This window comes from Coturnix japonica, chromosome 5, assembly GCF_054131305.1.
Source record: "Coturnix japonica strain WE chromosome 5, WE-NBRP24, whole genome shotgun sequence".
Taxonomy (NCBI): Eukaryota; Metazoa; Chordata; class Aves; order Galliformes; family Phasianidae; genus Coturnix; species Coturnix japonica.
Window position 1 is genome coordinate 2,930,885 of NC_140667.1, and position 20,227 is coordinate 2,951,111.

The window sequence follows — 20,227 nt, forward strand, 5'->3', positions numbered from 1 at the left end:
TAGGTTCTGCTCGAGCTGCTTTGCTCTTTCTACAAAGCAATCGCTTTTATATGCATCAGTTTTGCATTAAGCACAATGTTATTGCTATATCAAACCTTTCAGTGCATCGTGGGCTCCTCATCCCCCCTGCAGAGGTGCTTGAAGATGACTTGGTCTACCAACCAGAGAGCTCTGGGGTTCAAAACATGCCCTAAAGGTCTGACTTTAAGCAGACAGCTCAGAGCCATGCCAAGGAGCAATAACTGCTTCTCAATGATGAATGGAGCCACTGAGACACATTGCAGTGTGCTTTATAGCTTGCTCTCACGCCATTGCTGTGTAAAGCACTTGGGCTGCTCTCCCAGATTTTGATTTCTTAATGGGAAATCTGATACCAAAACATCGTGTGCAGGCTCTGTTTTCTTTTACCTCTCTTTTATCACCCCTCCTCCCTTTATAAAGAGCCAAACTGAGCAGTGAGAGTGAGCATTGGGCAGCCTGCCACTCCACAAGAGCCCTGGATATATATCTTTAATTTGCAGAAAGATCCAAGGGTCTGGATTTCAAGCTGTGGAGGTTAATCAGTAACTGTGGCATTGCAGTGTATCAGGCCCCAGGTCAGGCAGGAAGGACACAACATGCCCCAGATGCTTGGGAACAGCCGCCTGCTTTGCCCCTGAGCTGCTTGTTTCTGAAGATCAGTAAGAAATAAGGAATTAGTGGTGTCATACTAACAGTTGCTGATCAAAATGGGGAGGGACTTTTCTCCCCTCACATTTTGAAGGGGTTTAAACCACCATATTTAAACGCTATAAGGACCAGCTGTCCATTATCTATCAACCATCTTTCAGTCCTTTGTGTCTCTGCCCCTCATCTCTGTCATTCATCTCTCTGTCCGCCTCCTCCCCCCCCCCCCCATATCTTATCTCTGTCCTTTGTCTCCCTGCCCATCACCTCTCTAACCCTCATCTCTCTGTTCCTTGTCTCCATTATCACCTTTTCCTTCATCTCTCTGCCCCTCATCCCCTGTCCTTTGTCTCCCTGTCTATAATTTTCTCATCCAACATCTTCCTATCCATCACCTTCTTGTAATTCACCTCCTTGTCCATTATATCCATCACCTCTCTCCCTTGTCTCTCCATCCTTTTCCCTCTTCTCTCTATCCCCATCTCTCCCTGCACATCTCCCCCCTACCCCCCAACCCTCTATGGCCCAACAGAGCCATAGAGCCTTGCACAAAGCTCAGCACCTCCCTCACCCCCCCGCTCCGGTCCCTCGGGGAGGGAGCAACGCGGCCACCTCCCCCCTCGGGCGGAGCGGGGGAAGGACGGGAGGGGACTCAGCCTCCCCTGGGCACTACCCGGGGGCTGCGGTGTTAGCGGTGGGATCATGCCGTACCTCCTCATCAGCACACAGATCCGCATGGTGAGTCCCAGGCTGTGGGGCTTTGGGTCCTAGTTAAGGCTGGGGGATTGCATAGAGCAAAGGGCGACGCGAGCAGAGGGATGGGAAGGGGGGTCCCCATGGGGTGCGATGCTCCAGAGGTGCGTTGTGCAAATAGCGCTGTGCACAAGCCCTCCTCCCCTTCGTACCGTCCCTTCTGTGCTGTGGGCTGCCTCTAGTGCTGCGCTGTTCTCTTTGCAAACACCCAATAGCATCACTTGGGAAACTTGTTGCAGGAGCCCGTGAAAGTCAGAGGAAGTAATTTCCAGCCGTGTGATCTCATTGCAGGTTTTCCCTTTTCCCATGGAAAACACAGCCCCAGAGAAAAGGCAGGGTGTTATTGGCAGTGGGATCGTTGCATTGTACCCAAAGCCACATTGGTATAGAAAGCCATAAAGGAAACGCTGCTTCCTGGTGATTGCAGCATCCACAGCCCTCAGAGCAGCTCTTGCAGCCAGATGCACATCTGTAAGAGCAGAAGGGTGTCCAGGTGTGTTTTCCCCTTTTCCCAAGGGGAGCTATAGGTATATATAGGTATAAATGCCATGCTTTTGCAATAGGAAGGGTGTAATGAGGAAAACCGCAAAACAAGTTGGCAGGAATTTAATGAGAGATGCAAAGATGCCTCATTACAGGTACAGCTCAGTCCCAGAGAGCAGGGAACTGAGGAGGACATGCTGGGATGCTGTGGCATGAAATCACAGTGCAGTATGCAGTGGTTGGGATGGAGGGGTTCTTAGAGATCATGGAACCATAGAATGGTTGGGTTGGAAGGGTTCTTAGAGTCATGGAACCATAGAAGGGTTGGGTTGGAAGGGTTCTTATAGATTATGGAACCATAGAATACTCGCCTTGGAATGGATCTTAAAGATCATAGAATAGTTGGGTTGGGAGGGTCCTTAAAGTCTATGGAACCACAACACGGTTGGGTTGGAAGGGACCTCAAAAGCCCCAACCACATCAGGGTGCCCCATCCAGCTTGGCCTTAGAGACACATCCCTGGAGGTGCCTCCGTTTGTGGTGGCATTTGGCATCGTACAAGTTGATTGAATGATTATGGACTGAGTTACAGTGCACGAGGTAGATGTTTTAAGGTGCTTCAGGGAAATGCATGCAGCAGAATGGACTGAAATACTTCTCCCTGCAGCCTTTGGGAACTCTGCACTTTAGCAGAGCAAAGCAAACATTTACAGCCTGAACTCTGGCATCAAGCTACAGCTGGAAACAGCTCATGCTGGCACATAGCAGGAGGTGATGGGCTTTCATTTTTCCTTGCTAGTGGAGCCCTTCCCATAGCTGTCCTCTGCCAGGACAAGCCCTAAGTGGCCCTATCATTTCATGGCCAAGCATTGAAGTGTTGCTGGTTTAGTACAGCAAGGCCATGAGTGCCACCTCACAGCTGCCCTCCAGACTGAATGACCACTGTGTGCTCAGCCAGCAGGTGGCCCTCCAGACCAAAGCCCTCATCTGAGACACACAGGTGGCTTTGTCCTGGGATGTATCCAGGTAGTTGCATTGCCACGCATTGCTCAACCCAGTCTGCTCCTTTTCTGCAGGAAGTCGGTCCCACCATGGTGGGAGATGAGCACTCGGATCCCAACCTGATGCAGTTCCTGGGGGCCACAAAGAGGAACATGCTTGGGAACCACTTGTAAGTGCAATGTTTCTCTCCCCCGTTCCCTTTCTCCCCAAAGCTTCACTCTCTGGCACACCTACTTCTAATCCCAGGACTGTTTTGGTACCACTTCCAGCCCCAAGCTGCTCAGAAGCAAATGGTGCCCATTCACAAAGCCTGCTTCTATCCAGGTTTAGTGCCAGCCCACATTAGGTGCCCTCCCACAGCCTGTCCCAACCCATCCCAGCTCAAGCTTTCTCCCTGTTATTGAGCATCCCTCCCTCTTGGGGTGCTGAGCCACTGGGCTTTGAGCTGCTTTTGCCCCCGTCCCATTAGACTGTGTGTTCCCAACACATCCAAAGCTTCTTTGCGTTCCTGTGTCACTCTGCCTACGCTGAGTTTAACACCAAGGGTGAAGCTTGGAAACGCTGCCATCCTGTTCTTTGTATCTTGGCACACATCCCATCCCATCCTCCCCCCCAGTTCAGTATCTTGACTTGTTTTTTTCTCTAGGATTCAAATAACAAAACAACAAAGAAACCAGCAAAACTCCACCAAAGCAAAAGAAAACACCTCAATGCAAGTTAAGTTAAAGCAGAGGGGAGCAGTATGATTTCTGCTCATGCTTGCCCACTCACGCTGTGGTGCAGAGGAGGAGTGGGAGGAAAACCAGGCATTTCCTTGGTCCCAGCATGTTCAGACTTCCATCAGTAGAGCTGAAAAGACCCATGTCCTCAGCACCGGGCAGACAGGCATCAAGGCCCAACTCCTCCATTGCATCACAAAACTTAGGAGTTTAAAAAAAGAGCAGAAAAATAATGGAAAAATAATGAAACTTGGGCCACCTGCTTTGGCAGGAACTTGGCCTCTTCTGTTTGCTCCCTTCCATCAGCAGAGGCTCAGGTGGGTTTGCAGAGTTGAGCCATCTCTGCGCTGCTATTCCCAACTCTGTGGGTGGCAAAGAAATTGGCAGCAGTGCCAGCTTCGTGCTGCCGCCTTTGGAGCTGAGCCTGGGAGTTATGCAATGGGAGAAGAGACCTGAGGAGAGAACCAGGAGAGGCTTTGAGGATGAAGTGCTGCTGGCTCTGAAATAAGGCGAATCTCTAGGATTTGGGTGAAACAAGAAGGGAAGGAAGGCAGAATGCCTCCATGCTGCCTGCCCGAGCAGCCAGAGAGGAGTTCATAACATTATAGAATCATTAAGGTTGGAAAAGACCTCTGAGATGATCAAGTCCAATCCCATGGTTGAGCAGGGTTTTCTATCCCACTGCCACACGATGACACAAATCCACCCTTTCCACAGTGAGATCCAAAGCCTTAAACATGATTTAAGGAGCTCAGAGGGAGCCTGAAAGAAAGAGTCTAAGCAGTATGGATCTGTTGTAGCACTATAATATACATAAAGCACTTAATTGCCTCTAATAAAGGGGAACGTGGATCCTGTTAAGCAACTACTGCAAATGGCACATCATTAAGCACCATCAGTTGTCAGCACGCATCCTCCATCCCTTACCTAATGAGCAGGGGCAGAACCTTTGGGCATTTAGGTCGCAAAGCCAATCCTTGGCTACTGCAAAATGGGACTTTGAGTAGATGAAGGACAACGTCCCCTGCACCTCTTGTCATAATAAAGGCTATCAATCCATGCTGCTACTTTTAAATCAGACTAGAAGTCACCGTGTTAGGATGCTCTTGCTGTAGCTCAGCCCCATTCCCACACACAGCATGTGCTCCCTCACCTACCATTGGTATACCTGGGAGCCAAAGGCTGGTGTACTTAAAATGAGCGCATGCTCATTCTCTCCTCTCCTTTCTGGCCTGACCTCTGTCCTCTGCTGGTTTCTAGATGAAAGACTTTACAAACATCCCCATCACACTGCTTCCATGTGGAGAGGGTGGCACACTTGATAGGCATCGTGCAAGGTGTTTTGTTTAGCTCAACGTGGAGCTGAATTTAAGGCCCTAGGCCACTCAGCTTGCCTTGTGCTTTCAGCTCAGCCACTCCAATTGAGGTTCCTACAAATAACAAGCCCTGCCTCAGCTCCTTTCTCTGCATAATGGCAATAATATTTACCTACTCCAACATGTGAATCTGAAAGGTATGTGGCAAGCCACTTAGAGAAAACATTAAGTTCAGAGGCACTATAATAATAGATACTATCTGTATATTGCATCTATAATTCTTGCATAGTCTTGTCTTGAGAAACTGGAAAAATACTTTCCCATCTGGGTGATATTTCATGCTTTAAAAATGCTCATCACTATATACGTTCTGCAATCTTAGCAACTTTGGAAATGCTTTTTGGGTCTTTCTTTATTACTATTAGCAGAAAAGCTGGGATAGTCTTTGTTAGGATGCCCAACTGAGATCATCAACGATCCCGCAGCCCATCATTATCAGCTTATCAGGCACAGTGAGTCACCTAAGAGCTACACAATTATGAAGCTTATCCCATCTGCTTGAATAAATACTGCAGCCCAAACAACTGTATTAAAGGAACAGAAAGGCTGCCAAATCCAGCACTGAAGGGTAGACTTGCCATTTCAGTTCTGCCACTTCCCAACCTAATTCAACACATTTTATGTCTGTGTTGTGCTGCCTTTCTGCTCCATCCATCCATGATCACCATCTATTTTCTTTATGGTAAGAGCAATGCAGAACAATGATATTTCACTCCTTTAAAATACCCAAGTCCTTTTAAAAAGCTTCCAGAAAGGTCCAGCTGTGTCAATTGAGGCCTGGTCTTCCAGTCTGTTTAACCAAGGTGTTGCATCACACAGGCATTATGACCACTGCGGTGTTTTGTACCAGTTAATTAGCGAGGAAAACACAGTTCCACAAGGAAATTCTCATCTCCTTTTTCACTTCAGCTCTCCTTTTTCCCCGCTTGCAGCTGGGAGTACTACGTGAATGATGCACCACGGATAGTCCTGAACAAGCTGGAGAGCTGTGGTTACCGGGTGGTGAGCATGACGGGTGTGGGCCAGACGCTGGTGTGGTGCCTCCACAAGGAATAGAGAAGAAGACTTCTGCATTCCACCTCAGCCAGGCTCTGCTGGGGATCATCTCACACCAGACCGACATCAAACATTTCCCCTTGAGTAATTCTTTTCTGTCCCAGACTCCAGGCACTCAGGCGTCAGGGGAGGAGCAGTGCAGAGGCAAGGCTTCACCTAATGGAAACTCAGCATCCCTGCCATTTCCAAAGACCTGGGGGGAGGAAGGTATGCCCAGTCCAGATTATATCATGCGCATAAAACAGATGGCTCTAACTCCACATTTGTCTGAATGGCAGTCTGGCAAATACCATCTTTCTGCATTTTAATAATCTATTTAGCATGCATTGGAAGGAGCTCAAATCATAGCCTTGCCTGTCTGTTCCTCAGGGCTGTCTCAGAGGGTATGTGCTGAACTGTGAGCTCAGAACAAGCCTCCTCCCAGATCCTGGAGGGCAAGGATGGGAGGTCAAGAATGGACAGTGCACTATCTCATCCCTAAAGAGAAAGTAGGAACTGATTAATCTACACAGTGCTCTCTGAGAATCTCTTCATGCAGCAGCAAGTCCAGTTTCCCTCCCAAACGGAGCCATCGTTAGCAGCATCAGGCTTTCAGTCTCAAGCTCCATTCAAACATAACACATCAGTTCCCAAAGTGGCCCTTGATCAGTGCAAACAGGTCTTGTCAACATATCAATTACAGGCTATGTAAAGTTAATAGTAGCAGTTGCAATGCTGCAATCAATCCTGATGTAAGGGTAACACCAATAAAGCATCTCACTAAAGAGACTGATGTCTTTGGGTTATTCTGATCAGTTGGTGCCGAAGACTTCTCGGTCCATATCTCTTAAGCAAACTTACAGGAATTACAACACTTACAAATATTTGGTGTTTGTTCTTATAGCACCTCTCAAATCCTGAATGCTGGTGGGACAGCTACACTGAGCACACAGGCTAAAATGGAAACTTATACAGCCATCTTTTCCTGTTCTCTGCAAAGTGCTGCAGGCACCAACAACTGTTTTTACTTTAAAAAGGAGTTTTATTGCCTTAATTTAAGAAACAGCTTTAGAAATGAACAACGATGGGGTGGGGAGAATCCATACTTTCATTCTAGGTGTGAGACTCTTCCTCATCTTCCTGCTTGAGCTGAGCAATCAACTTCTGCCTCTCTGCTGCTTGGCGCATCCGCATCATCACCAAGCTCTCGTAATCCCGCTCGGAGACCACAGATGCCTAAGAGCAGAAAACAAACGCAACATATCAAGGAGAGCCCACATTGCAAAGTCACTGACTCCCCGCAGTTCTCTTCTCCTTAAGTCACACTCTGAACACGTACATTTGAGTCAGCTATGGAAGGAGCTGCACAGAAGAAAACCAAAGTACGTTCCCAAACCTGGCACAAGAGTTTCAGCTCCCAAAAGCTCTTGGAGCCCTTCTGCAGCGTGTGGTAGTAACTGTCACATCAGCTACATGGTGATTGCAGACTACCTAATAAATGTAGGCAGCAAATGACAGCTGCTATCTCAGAGCAAAATGGTAGTTTTGCCATTCTCCTTTCAAAAGTCATTGAGCATTAGTAGGTGGCCCGACTTATTTCAGCTGTATTTAAAGTGCCACAGTGCTTGGAAACATCCATCTCATTTGCTTGACGGTTTAGGCAGAAATAAAAGAGTCTTGACAAAAGGTGACAAAAAACAAACAAAAATCTAACATTCATTAAAATTAGCGGTGATTTAAGGATAGATTAAATAGAAACTATAAGGGATGAAAAGGTAGAAGACCAGAAAAGGATAGTAGACCAGGAAAACAGAGCAAGGAAATTGGTTACTCCAGCTGCAGAGCACATAGCTGTGAGGACAGAATAGAAGCCCACAATAGATGAGTAACTTTGAGTGGGGAATTCAAGAGACTAATAGGCTAATTGGTATCTTTGGAACTGCATGAATGAAACAACCTTTCAGCACAGATTTTCATAGTGTCTGAGAAAGCAACAGATTTTATCAGCCTTCAGTGGCAGAACAAGGTTTCTTCAAAGCTCCTGTCCACTAACCACAGATACTTACTGTCATCTGCCCTGCTGAATGAAATAGGGCTGTGTGAGACTCATGCAAATGAGTCACCCATGCAAACCTGAATCACTACCTCACGCTCTGGATTTAAATTTAAAACAGACAAGAGATTATTTCCAGCCTCATTTGGAAGTCTCGCTGATACAACAAGCCATTAGAAGCAGCAGGAGGGAAGAAACAGCCTGATTCAAGATGGGCTCCACGTTGACGTCCATGTTGACGGTTCTCAAGCAATCTGGGTGCCTGTCTCAGCTGGAGCTTGCTTTCTCCTCAGGCAGAGTGTGGGCTGATGCTTTGCCACTTTACACACCTACTTCCTGCAATCCTGGCAATTACCAATAGTGTAAAACCCAGTTTCTGACGTGGCTGACTCAGCAAGGGCTTGGCTCAAAACAAATACATACGAACAAGGAACTGCAGCCTGGGAAGCAGTGACAAGAAGCACATGAAGAGAAGGCGGCGTTGTGGATTTTTATTGCTCTAGGTCCAATTTGGCTCAATTGCTCCTGGACTTTCTTCTTCCAGCATCTCAGAACGTGGTGGTCACCGTTCTCTCAGTACTTCAGCAGTTTCTCTTCTCTGCCAGTTGGACTCGGGTGCAGCTCCAACACACCGTAAGACTATTTTGCATTCTATTTTCCTAATGCTCATCTTTAACATTTTTGTTTTGTAGTTTTTGTTTGTTTGCTTGTTTAAATTTCCCTTTCTTTGGTTTCCTTCAGCATTACTGAGTCACCGACTCCCTTCCTAACCACCCACTGAGATTTTTATACTGTGCCCTTCACCATGAAGGTGGCTGGTTACCATGGTACCAAAGTGCCCTTCTGTTCTAGATGCTAGATTAAATCTGTTCTCATGGTGACTGTGTGCCTTTGCTATTCTTCATCAGCTTGCTTCTGCAGCACAGATTTATCAAGCTCAGACATCACCGTACCTTCTCCACTGAAGGAGATTCCCTAATTTATCAGGCAGGTCAACTGCTCCTTAATACAGAGATGTAGTGTGAAGTTTGCATTTCCTGCAATACCAGCCTCTCTGTTTTCCTTCCAGCTACAGGTACAGGGGAGGAAGAGGTTGTTCCTGTTGTGCGACTTGCTGCTGAGCCTGGGACTGAAGTTCGACACCTGACTGTGAAGAGTCAGCAGTTTTCTTCTTTTCTTTGCTTTTTATCAGCATGGATACTTGGCGGAGAGGATCCATTAAATCCACAACGTTCTTCAGACGTTTCTCACTCAGGAGACACAAAAAGCTGGGCAACCAGGTCATTATCTTGAACAAGAACAGCCACACGCTGGACAATGATGGACAGTGCCAGAAGAGGGAATGCTTGAGGGATCTGAAGGACAAGTCTGATTACCTGTCATGTCAGAGTGAGCAAAACCTGGCCAAGGCACAAGCACCTCCTAAGCCTCCCCGGCTGTACCTGGACAGCTCTAGCTGCCCTAACATCATTGATCACACAGATTCCCACTCCGATGTCTCCTTTTCTGGTACTTCTCATCAATACAACAAAGCCACTCAAACGCAGTTCCACAAGGACCAGGCTACAGACTGCGTGACTTCAGAGACTGGTTCCCAGAACAGCACCACTCTTTCTGATCTGTCTGATCCTTTCCTGTCCTTCAAAGTGGATTTGGGGCTATCGCTTCTCGAGGATGTTCTGCAGACCCTCAGGAAACAGAATCCAAGAGATTATGCCATTTGAAGGTATTTATCACTTAATGTATCACATTTACCCACTGCCGATGCCGTTTTCTCTAGTCCTGATGGGAAGAAGGATACTGTAGGACCCCTGTTGTGCGTGGTCTGTTTTATTGTTGTTGCCTTACCCATCACAGACTGTTCTTGTCCTCGCCGAGAAGTCCTTCAGAGCAGAGCTGACAGGCTCCGCGCCTAGATGAGAGCACTGTCTGCTGGAACTTTGTGGGCAAGTTTCCATTCTCCACACTGGGAATTTCTCACCCTTGACTGTGTATTTCCTCCACATAGAAGACTGGTATTCTTTGACTAAAGACTTTTTTGGGGGATGTGGCTGTGACATGGCAGAGTTTGGACAGAAAGGGGTATGGCATACACAATTTGTGGATAAGCAGGCAGCCTATAATGAGACAGTGTTATTATCTCAAAACCATAGCTATGACAAGGGTCAAGAGACAGAAACTGATGTTTCTTCTCTCAACATATTGGTATGTGGAAAAATCGAAGCTGTTCCTCTCCCTTTGTTTCTTTTCATGTGAGCTTCCCCCCTCCCCCATAATTCAAATGCAGTTGGTACTTGCAGCCTGGAAACAGGTAACCATCTATATAAGCTCATAATACAGGAACAGCAGTTTATTTAGCCTACTAGCAGAAGAAATTTCTCTAGATACTGCTGCTTGAAGCATGCACTGACCTATCAGCTGTATAGACATGGAAGAATAAATGTATCTGTGACTAGAAGTGCCTTGTTGCCTCATTTCTTTGGTAGCAAGCCAAAACAACAAAGGCCACGTAGCAGGAGCATAGGTCTACTAACTGTGGTGACCAAGATCAATCCTTTCTCTGGCACCTGAGGTATTTATTGGGTTGGGAAAAGACTAGAGCTGCTGGTACCCTACCATCCCCTGAGAAGGAGAGTTCTTCATTCTGTGATGTGGACAGTGGGAAAATGCTCTTCTATGCTGAGTAACACTTGGGCACTAACCTGCTAAAAAGACACTGCAGAGCCTACTGGGTCATCACAATGTTTTATCTTTTTCTCATAGCTAGATAAGAGACTAAGGATCTTCTTAAATCAAACAAAAATCCCATGAACAAAGACAACTCTGAGCTATGGAAGCAGGCTACAGCAAGGTGCACAGAGATTCCAGAGAAGGCACAGAACTCAACCTACAAACTGATGTGAACCTGGTGAAGTCAGATAACATGAACCATACCTGCTGAAGCGCTGAAGCTTAGAAAAGATTGTGAAAGGATATCAGACAGAAGGCTTTTCTCAGCACTTTACTGTGGCTGAATGGATGGCCAAAAATGAATGGGGAGCACATATAGGGTGGCACCACTAAGTACAGTGATGACTTTACCCACGAGCGAGCACTTTATGCTGTTGCAGTGGCAAAAAATATTCCTCATAGCACTATATAGTCTTCATGTGCTTTGAGCCAATCAGAGCTACAGCAATCAAATGGTTGTTGCTCTCAAGTATCCGAAAGTAACAGCGGTCAAACCACAGCTTTTGTAGCTTTATAATTTGTAAAGCTTAGCCCTCCTGTCCTCTAGGAAGGACATCACTCATCCTTTGCCGTGGGATGAAACAAGTCAGCAAAAACTGTAGGTACATAATTTGCAGCATACTGTCTACTCACAGCATGATGTTTCAGCAGTCAGCCTTGCTTTCTCCTAGGAACTGCTTCTGTCCTGGTCTAGACTCTCTGTGGGTCTCCATTATTTGTGGGTTTTGGTGCACAGCTGTCAACCCCATACACGGAACACAGACAGGGGATGGGTAGTGAGTATGTTGCCATGAGAACAGTGCAGCTCTTCAGCTGTCTCCTGAAGCACAGCAAGGAAGGAGCTGCGTTAGCAAAGAGTGGGAGCAAACAGAAGGTGGAATCAGACAAAAATAGGAGCCGCCAAGAGACAGCAAAGAGGAAGTGAGGGCAGCTTAAAATCAGAATGAGCCTGAAAGAAAGAATGTAGCTCCTGATGGATGGAAAGCCAGACTGCGTATGAAAGGGATAAGGCTGGCAGTAGACTGGAGCAACATCAAATGATACCCAAAAGACCCCACTTGGAGGACTGGGACTGAGGAGCTGAGAACAAAGACTGTTATGACAGCTAGAAACAATAAGGCCAAGAGAGGGGATTATCAAGGTGTACATTTCGGAAACATCCAAGTAGAAGCACAGCAGGACTTTGGGAAGGCCTAATGAAGCAAACAGTAAAACAAACCAGAGCAGCATGGGTATCTTAGTCTGGACAGCAAGACAGCAATGTAATTAAAGAGATCGCTGCTGCTTACACTTAAAAGCAGTCAAAAGAACACAAGCATTGCAAGTGCAGCTCTTGGAAAAGGTTGCAAATCACTGGACATAACCCATCATTCTGAGAGCTAGCAATGGACTGATGAGGGTATGCTGGACCAGAGTAGCCAACTCCACACAGCATGAACTCCATTTGCTGCTTTAGTCTGTCCTCCCTTGCTGCTGCTCCACTATCTAATCCTTCACAGCAGGCAGACACTGCAGTTTCCAATTAACAAGCTTTGGTCATGGAAACAAGCCAAGATCAATTCAGTCAAACAATAAGTCTTTAACAGTTGAAGACACACACGTAAGAATACACTACCAACCTCTGAACTAGTGACTCTCCACTCCACCTCTTAGGTGTGAATGAGCTCTCCAGAGCCAGATCAGAACACAGGCAGAGCATGAGACATATTTACACTTTGCTTTAAAACACAGAGTTTAACACGCTCCAAAAGAAGTGGATACAGTTTCCAACCCAAAGGGGCAACAGGAGTGGCAGGTAACTGATGGCCAACAATTTGACACAGCATTGCACATTAGAGGAGACATTTTGTGTTTTAACCAGCTTCTTTTCTTGCTCCACTAGGAATCGATGCATCCCACCATAAACACAAAGCACTCCCTAAATTTAGGTTGCTACAGAAACATCTAAGTAACAGCTGCTTATATTCTTCTTACCTGTGAAGTCCTATGCTGACCACCGCTGTCAGAAAGGACATGGCTGGGATTGTTTCGGGGCTGGCCTTCCAGCCAAGAAATTTTTAGAGGATTATCTGTCAGGCCAACTTCATTCTTCAAAGCCATTTCCTACCAATGAAAATATTCCATCGTCACCATCTGAATTTTGGGTCACACTCCCTCACAGCTCACTCACAACCCTACCAATTTTTCTATCTAAGCCTGTTATCGAGATCAATGAAGATTTCACAGATGCCCTACATGAGAAGCACCCTTCATGGTTCATTTCTGCATCAAAGATGGGTAAAACAGAGCAAAGGCAGTTGTGGGTTGTTTCTTTGTTTGTTTTTTTTCCTCAGTTATTTGGATAGATTAAGTGAAAGAACAGGTGACAAAAACCAAGAAAACTCTTGTAAATTTAAGTGGATGGAACTACTAACATTACAGGTTTATTTAATTACAGTAGTTACTGTACAGATTATTTCTATTTCCACAGTAACATGAATTATTAGAGCTCATCATGAGTTAAGACATTTTAATTTCTTTTAAACTGCAAATGCTTGATATAATCTCTAAGATTCATTAAGCCCATCACCCCCCATGAGAGCTGGTTGAATAGTTTGGTGCCTGCCCTTTAAAGCAGTGTCTCTTCCCTCAGAAGCCTACAAGCACAGCCTACTTGTTTATGTGCATGATCTGCTCTGAGTTTATGCCTCAAGCTTTGCCACTCCCTTCATCCATCTGTACCTTTAGACTCTCATTACCCTTCTCCACTGCCTTAATAACAAGGCAGCATTTCTAGGCTGTCAGACAGCTAAATCTTCCCTTCTGAAACACCCCTTCTTGCCCACTCTCCACTGTTCACATCTGTGGTCTCCCCCAGACTTACAGCAGCTTTAACAGTAGCAAATTCCACCACTGCACTCCCAGCCTTCCTACTGGAGATCAATAGATTCATCACATCACCGTACTGTTTGGAGAGAGAAAGAGAAGTTAATTACAAACCCAGAAGAAAAGTCAAGTTCACCTATGGCGTGACTGCAAGGAAAACGTGTCTTCATAGACATGAGACTTGAGCTGTCACCCTTTCTGTCTTTCAGGATGCTCCCATTGATCTCAATCTGTCATAATTTGTCCCTCCAGGAAACAGTGCTGGGGCTGCACGTAGCTACAAACTTTGCTTCCAACAGACCCCCAAGGCAAGAGGGCTGTTCAGCTCAGTTACAGGAGATATTCACCTGAATGAAGACCATATGCTGGGATTAATCAGATCAAAGGCTTGTCTGTTCCTGCCTTTGAACTCCCCACAGAAGTTAACATACAGTGCTTTAAGTAAAGGTAAAAAGTGCACTATAACCACACAGCCAGTCTAACCTTTATAAAGGACATGAGTCACTCTGGAGAAGAGCCTGTGGTTGCTCTGTTTCACTGGGAATCCCTACTAGGAAGAAGGCAAACGTGCACCTAGGAACAGCTCACAACAAATGGATTGTGCTGATATCTCTGAAAATGGCATGAATGAGAGGGCTCAACAAGAGAAGGAAATCAGCTTCCCTGGTTTATAAGGAGCTTCCAAGGATGTTCTGCCCCCTCCTATAACACTGAAAACAAGGGAACATCAAGTAACAGCAAAGCAGCACCTTCTGCAGAATCCGCAGCAGAACTTCTTTTGAGTATCCCCCTCCTGTCTCATCTTCTTTCCTGCATTTCCATTTTAGCTGGAAAATAAAATGTGAGAAGTTAATTTAGTCCATTTGAACACGCTGCCACACTGAACACAGCTCGCACCACCTGCACAGTAATCAAGTTTGCTATTTACAGCTACAGTCCCAGAATGGCCCAGACAATAACTTCAACATCAGAGTGTGCACAGAGAAGAAATTATTTGGGGAACAGTGAGGAGTTAAAACTGCACCTGAAGGTTTATTAATGGCTGTATCAGGGTAATAAGCAGATGTTTCTCAGTGCCTAAAGAACAGATGACTCAATTTCAGTCTCAAATGTTTACATGAGAAAGTAAAAGAAGATAAAAATAAGGGAGGAAGGGTATTTTAAAGGCAGGGATGGAAGGTGTTGGCTTGCATAATATGCACTAAATAGAGGTGCTTCATCACCACTGTACAAAAGGCCATGCCAGCTCAGCAGGAGTCCTTTCCATTTTCCAAAACTACAAATATTCTACCTGTGTTTCGCCAAATCCATCTTCATAGAGATGACTTACTTTGAGTTTGGGAGTTATTTGGCCTTCTGCTCCATTTCCTACTTGGTTGCCTAAGTAGTGCAGAGAAAAAAATAGTTATAAGATGATGTAAGAAAGTTAATAAGTGGGTAAAAATTCATCAGCTAAAAAGCATTAGCACTAAATTTGACTTGAGAATGTATTCTGCAAGTGTATGTCTCAATTTTTATTGCACTGATTATTTCAGCACCCAAAAAACCTTATATGACAGTATCAGTAAAAGCTGCAGTGTAAAGTGAGTACTGGATGAGTGAGTAAAGTGAGTACTTTAACTGGAGTTAGAGGGAGATAACACACCGAGTGGTTTAATTATGATGGATAAGTAAGACTTCACGTTTCCCTTCAGCACAGCTGAGGTGCTCAACATCAGGCCAGCTACATTCAAAGCTTTAGAATCCTTATCAAAGAGGAGCAACAATATGTTAAACAGCAATCTGCCAGATGCAAGAAAAGGCCTCACAGGAATGCTAGTCTTAAAGGTCTAAGTAGGGTCCTATATGTGGCAGGATGACCAAGTCAGAGGGCTTCATCTGTATGTAAGCCCTGCTCCATCTATAAAGAAGTTGGAGACCCAGGGGTACCTAGTTTGGCCAAGCACCACAGTCTCACCTATCTCACCTTGGATGCGCTGCTGTCTTTCAAGCTGGATCTGCTCTCGAATGAGTCTCTGCTGCTCTTCAAGCTGACGAGAGCCTTCTTCACGCAACCGTATTATCTAGGAGCAAAGGTAAGGCAGCATGGGAACAGTTCCATGCTTGACTCATGCCAGTTGAAAACTACCAAGGACAGCTTTTAACTTAGCCCCATCTTCTGACATAAACCTTCCATTAGCCCTATGTGCCAGCTCCAGTGCTCATTTAATACTTAGATCCCTCCTGTTCCTAATGACATCGTCCCTATCAGCCAGCATACACCCAATTAGTTACTTTCTGCTATGCCAAAAAGCATTCGCCAGACTGTCACACATGCCCCTCTTTACAGAGCCCATTAATGCAAAAGGCTGAGGGACTGCTACACAGAATTACCACAACTCATGTGTTTTGCATAGACTTTCAGCAGTTATTCTCAAATGCAGTATACAAATCTAAGAATGGATCATTACTTCTTGTTCTAAGGTCCTCGTTATCCGGATCTCCTCCTCTTCACTATCACGGGTCTGGGCTTCTCGTTCCCTGGCTTCAAGATCTGCAGAGAAAGAAACAAAATTAAAAAAAAACAAAGAGTTTTCACTGCTGTCCAGAGGTGGTTGTAATGATCCAACACTTGGCTACACCTCTAACAAACTCAAAGTAGAGACATAATAGCTTTTCTGTCTCTCCTCTGCTCAAACAGAGCAATATATCAGCAGTCCTAATGGGCATCTAAAGCCCCAGTTCCTTGCCAGAACAGAATCATCCCATAACAGATGAACAGCAACGTAACAGTTCATGGTGAATTCCAGCACCAAAGAAATGTAAGTGCCCAGCTAATGAAGGTTCCGAGCCCAAAGAAAATGAAGTTTTGATTTCCTTACCAAGCTTTACTTTCTTTCGCTTCTCATCAAGCTTTTGTGTCCTTTCTGCCGCTTGCTTTTTGGCTTTTCTCACTTTGTCATATGCCGCCTGTCAAAAAACCAACAGAACAGTGTAACCATGCAAAGCAAAAGGGATAAAATGTAAAGCTGTGAGTAGAAGGGAGGTCAGCTACTGAGAAACTGTAAGAAGGGGTGAAACATTTCCTGCTTCTTGCTAACACTTTTAAAACGTTTTGAGGGTATTTGTGTTAACTCCAACATGAGAAGGACCTCCAGATTGAGGCTGGAAGAGTGAATAAATCTAGGAGTAACTGTGAACTGTAGGAAAAAACCTCACCCATTTTTAGAGGTGAGAATATATGTTTTATTTTCCTCTGAACAGGTCAAAAGTAACTTTAGGGGCACCAGAAACAAGTCAAGTTTGATTTACAACAAACTTTTATGATGAGAAAGGTTTATGTAAAAGACCTGCTGATAAGACAGATGGTTGACTCACATATCAGAGCAAAGAACACCAGTATTCCTCAGTTCACAGAATCACAAAATCACAGAATTGTAGGGGTTGGAAGGGACCTCTAGAGATCATCGAGTCCAACCCCCCTGCCAAAGCAGCTCCCTACACCATGTCACACAGGTAGGCGTCCAGGTGGGTCTTAAATATCTCCAGAGAAGGAGACTCCACCACCTCCCTGGGCAGCCTGTTCCAGTGCTCCGTCACCCTCATTGTAAAGAAGTTCTTCCACACATTCGTGCGGAACTTCCTATGCTGTACTTTCACCCCATTACCCCTAGTCCTATCCCCACGCACTACTGAAAAGAGACCAGACTCACCACTAAGGCTCCCACACCTCAGGCATTTATAAACCTGGATCAAGTCCCCTCTCAGCCTTCTTTTTTCAAGGCTAAACAGACCCAGTTCCCTAAGTCTCTCCTCATAGGGGAGATGCATAGGGGAGTTGCAACAGCACATCAACATTCATTTAGTGACTTCAGAATAGGGGTAAACCAGCAACTTCACTGACATCTGCTCAAACTATTATCATTACCCTTCATATCATTATCCTTTTCAATCTCTGCCAACATTTGAAGAGTCATTTCATGCTTTTAAATCTTATCCGGCATTCTAATGTGCCTTCTCTCCTGAGTTCATCTGGATGATGTAGAAGATGCTCATGCTGACTCACTTTCATGCTGTTTTTGCTCCTGCCTTTCACGTGGATTACTTTCAGACCTTGCAATACACTCAACCACTTCCTTACAGGAAGAACAGAGTCCAAGCTACATCTGGCAGCCTGCAAAGCTTGAGCAGCAGAAGGACAGACATCACAACTATGATTCAGCTTTGCTGTGCCCCACCGATGGAAGGGCTCTGAGCCTTAGTGATCCCATGTCTAGATACTATTTGCTTGCCTCATCTTGATTTCAAGGGAACCAGAATTGCACTGCTGCCACAGAAACTGAATGCATCCTGAATCAATCATTGGTGGTTATTTCATTCTTTAAATGAGATAGGTCCCAGATGAGTATGTTATTAAAGACAGTATCTCATACTTACTGCAAACAGAGCTACTCCCAGCACAGATCAGAAAAAAACATTTATCAAAGCTCTTATCTGGCACCTGCTATTTCATCTCATGGAGGGCTACAGGGAATAACAGACAAGATGTGCAGGGGCTCAAGTGGAGATCAGGGCAGACAGGATGCGAGTTCCTACCGCTTCTCCAGCATGCAGCAACACACAGTCCCAATATAACCAAGGGATAGGCGTCCTTACCCTTGCTGCTGCATCTGTCAGAACAGCTAAGGCCTGAGACAGCTGGTGGAAAACTTCCGCTGGGAATTAGAAGAAAAAAGGGTAAGATGCAGAAAATCACTCTAGCGGCCTGGAGATCAACCAGAAAACACAATCCTTTCTGAAAGAGACCTGCAGAACATCAGAAAGAAGAATAATCCTTCCAAAGCATTTTGCAAGCCAACTTATAAACATAATCCGCACAGCTGAAAGAACATTTGTTACATAAACTTCAGTGTAGATCAAGAAACAAGAACAACAGATGTTTTATTTTAAGAGAAACCTCACAAACATGATCTCAATAGAACCCATCTACAGGCTTGGAATTCCTCTACCTGCAGTTAGACTGAGTGTTAGGAACAACATCCTTCCAGTTACCACCACTGTTAATTGCTACCTATGGCTGCTGACTTTGTATATACTCAGTTCTACAGTGTTAAGGCTAACAGGCAATAATGGGTAATGCTGATACAAAATACTGATTTATAAGTTTGTTATTGAAGTTTCAACTGAGAGAGGTATCAATTAGAATACTGAACTACCAGGAAACATTTAGAACAGTTGCAGTTATGTGATTCAGGTATCATGAAGGGGATTTTTGCATGCATTTAACTTTAAAAAAACAAGCTAGTTAATAGTAATGCAAGTAACTCCGAGTCTTACATACACAAATCTAAGCATTCTCTTAATTGCATAAAAAGACAGACCTGAAGTTATAACAGAGACACTTCCAGGAGTCTGTAAGTGTGAAAACAACCAAGAGTGGCTTGCAGCCATACAGTATCATCTCACCTGCTCGGGGATTATCTGGGTTCTTATCTGGGTGACAAGTCAGGGCCTTCTGGCGGTATGCTTTCTTAACCTACAAGAAGAAGAGATCTGTCAGCTGGTACCACCTAGGCCACAAACAAATAACACTATAGGAACAAGAAAGTTACAACTTAGTGGATGTTTCTGTTTCTTTGTTTTTGCTGCCCTTTGTTTTGTTTAATTTAAACCACATCTCATGAACTGAAGGCTTGGTTGAACCAACTTTCACTTACATCACTGCATACTCCCCATGACTGACAGCAAAGTCCACTTCTAGAGTGTTACTCCATCACGTTAGAATACCTTTCACTAGTCTACTGTAATAGCAGGAGACCTCTGAAAAGCTATTTTGAACCTCAGTGAAGCAACCTGTCCTTTGTAACCATGTTGTACTACAAAGCTGATATAGTTCACTGTGCAACAACCTTGGTGAGGTTATGACAAAGGACTGTTTAATCACTTCTGTGCTTCATAGAAAAAACTTACAACGTTATGGGTTAAGTCAATAGTAAAGCTTTTATACTGTGTGTTTCCTTCCTCAGCACAACATCTGCATGAATTTAAGTCCAGCTGCCAAACGAACTTTAACATGTGATGGCATAGGAGGTGGCTCAGCACCACCTTGTGGATAAAACACCCACTTTGTCATTTCTTTATCCATTTCCCCATCCCAGCATCATCTCAGCAGCAAAGCCCATTGCTTCATGGAGCCCCGTGATCTGTATTGATACATCAAGGCAACACATTTGCTGGCTACACACTGCCTTGGGCTTCCACGATTTACCTGCTGCACCTGCATCGCTCTTAATTACACAGAAAAAGCCTAATGGGGGAAACAACGATGCTAATTTAACCACGTTTGGGTGCTAGTTGTACTCAGAGCCTTCTTCCCCTCCACCAGGTTCCGCCCTTCCCAAACCAAGATCCATCCCCACAGCGTTGAGGTGAAGAAATAGAAGGGTAACGTGAGGCAACACAGCTCTGACCTCCTTCTCCGACGCCTTCTCGCCGACCCCCAGCAGCCCGTACAGATCCAACTCCATCAAGTCCTTATCGACCGCCATTTTCTCGCCGCGCCGCCT

The 20,227-nt window shown here is 45.2% G+C and overlaps 3 protein-coding genes and 1 long non-coding RNA gene across 11 annotated transcripts; 3 read left to right on the forward strand and 1 right to left on the reverse strand.

Moving 5' to 3' along the window:
• Positions 1-1,320: 1,320 nt before the first annotated feature.
• GCHFR (GTP cyclohydrolase I feedback regulator) lies at positions 1,321-10,545 on the forward strand. Of its 3 annotated transcripts, XR_014946895.1 has the most exons (5): positions 1,321-1,404; positions 2,979-3,073; positions 5,932-6,262; positions 8,209-8,720; positions 9,157-10,545. XR_014946895.1 is itself a non-coding variant. In XM_015863253.3 (3 exons), exons 1-3 carry the CDS (start codon positions 1,369-1,371, stop codon positions 6,053-6,055), a joined length of 255 nt encoding a protein of 84 aa, XP_015718739.1. In that variant the 5' UTR covers positions 1,321-1,368; the 3' UTR covers positions 6,056-6,823. The 3 variants fall into 3 exon arrangements, 1 of the variants encoding a protein (XP_015718739.1); XR_004307311.2 differs by lacking the exons at positions 8,209-8,720; positions 9,157-10,545 and adding an exon at positions 6,425-6,823; XM_015863253.3 differs by lacking the exons at positions 8,209-8,720; positions 9,157-10,545 and having other exon boundaries at positions 5,932-6,823.
• DNAJC17 (DnaJ heat shock protein family (Hsp40) member C17) lies at positions 5,323-20,227 on the reverse strand. Of its 6 annotated transcripts, none has more exons than XM_085549847.1 (12): positions 20,132-20,227; positions 19,128-19,197; positions 18,318-18,376; positions 16,544-16,631; positions 16,133-16,215; positions 15,649-15,745; positions 15,013-15,062; positions 14,432-14,509; positions 13,681-13,761; positions 12,792-12,920; positions 7,141-7,270; positions 5,323-6,248 (listed from the first exon to the last, which is right to left on the reverse strand). In XM_085549847.1, exons 1-11 carry the CDS (start codon positions 20,207-20,209, stop codon positions 7,148-7,150), a joined length of 936 nt encoding a protein of 311 aa, XP_085405973.1. In that variant the 5' UTR covers positions 20,210-20,227; the 3' UTR covers positions 5,323-6,248; positions 7,141-7,147. The 6 variants fall into 6 exon arrangements, 5 of the variants coding, with proteins under 5 accessions (XP_085405973.1, XP_015718734.1, XP_015718735.1 ...); XM_015863248.3 differs by having other exon boundaries at positions 15,640-15,745; XR_014946891.1 differs by lacking the exon at positions 5,323-6,248 and having other exon boundaries at positions 7,056-7,270; positions 11,451-12,920.
• On the forward strand, positions 9,281-10,545 carry C5H15orf62 (chromosome 5 C15orf62 homolog). The gene has a single exon (XM_085549852.1). It carries the CDS (start codon positions 9,281-9,283, stop codon positions 9,809-9,811), a length of 531 nt encoding a protein of 176 aa, XP_085405978.1. The 3' UTR covers positions 9,812-10,545.
• Positions 16,145-20,178, forward strand: LOC146760612 (uncharacterized). Its single transcript, XR_014946897.1, has 3 exons — positions 16,145-16,272; positions 16,782-16,892; positions 20,047-20,178. It is a non-coding gene; the product is annotated as an uncharacterized LOC146760612 (long non-coding RNA).

Coding starts and splice junctions, on each gene's coding strand:
- DNAJC17 (XM_015863248.3), bottom strand. CDS start 20,209: ATGGCGGTCGATAAGGACTTGATGGAGTTGGATCTGTACGGGCTGCTG. Junction 19,198..20,131: donor AGAAGGCGTCGGAGAAGGAG/GTCAGAGCTGTG, acceptor TTCTTCTTGTAG/GTTAAGAAAGCATACCGCCA. Junction 16,632..18,317: donor TGACAGATGCAGCAGCAAGG/GTAAGGACGCCT, acceptor GTTTTTTGACAG/GCGGCATATGACAAAGTGAG.
- C5H15orf62 (XM_085549852.1), top strand. CDS start 9,281: ATGGATACTTGGCGGAGAGGATCCATTAAATCCACAACGTTCTTCAGA.
- GCHFR (XM_015863253.3), top strand. CDS start 1,369: ATGCCGTACCTCCTCATCAGCACACAGATCCGCATG. Junction 1,405..2,978: donor TCAGCACACAGATCCGCATG/GTGAGTCCCAGG, acceptor CCTTTTCTGCAG/GAAGTCGGTCCCACCATGGT. Junction 3,074..5,931: donor AACATGCTTGGGAACCACTT/GTAAGTGCAATG, acceptor CCCCGCTTGCAG/CTGGGAGTACTACGTGAATG.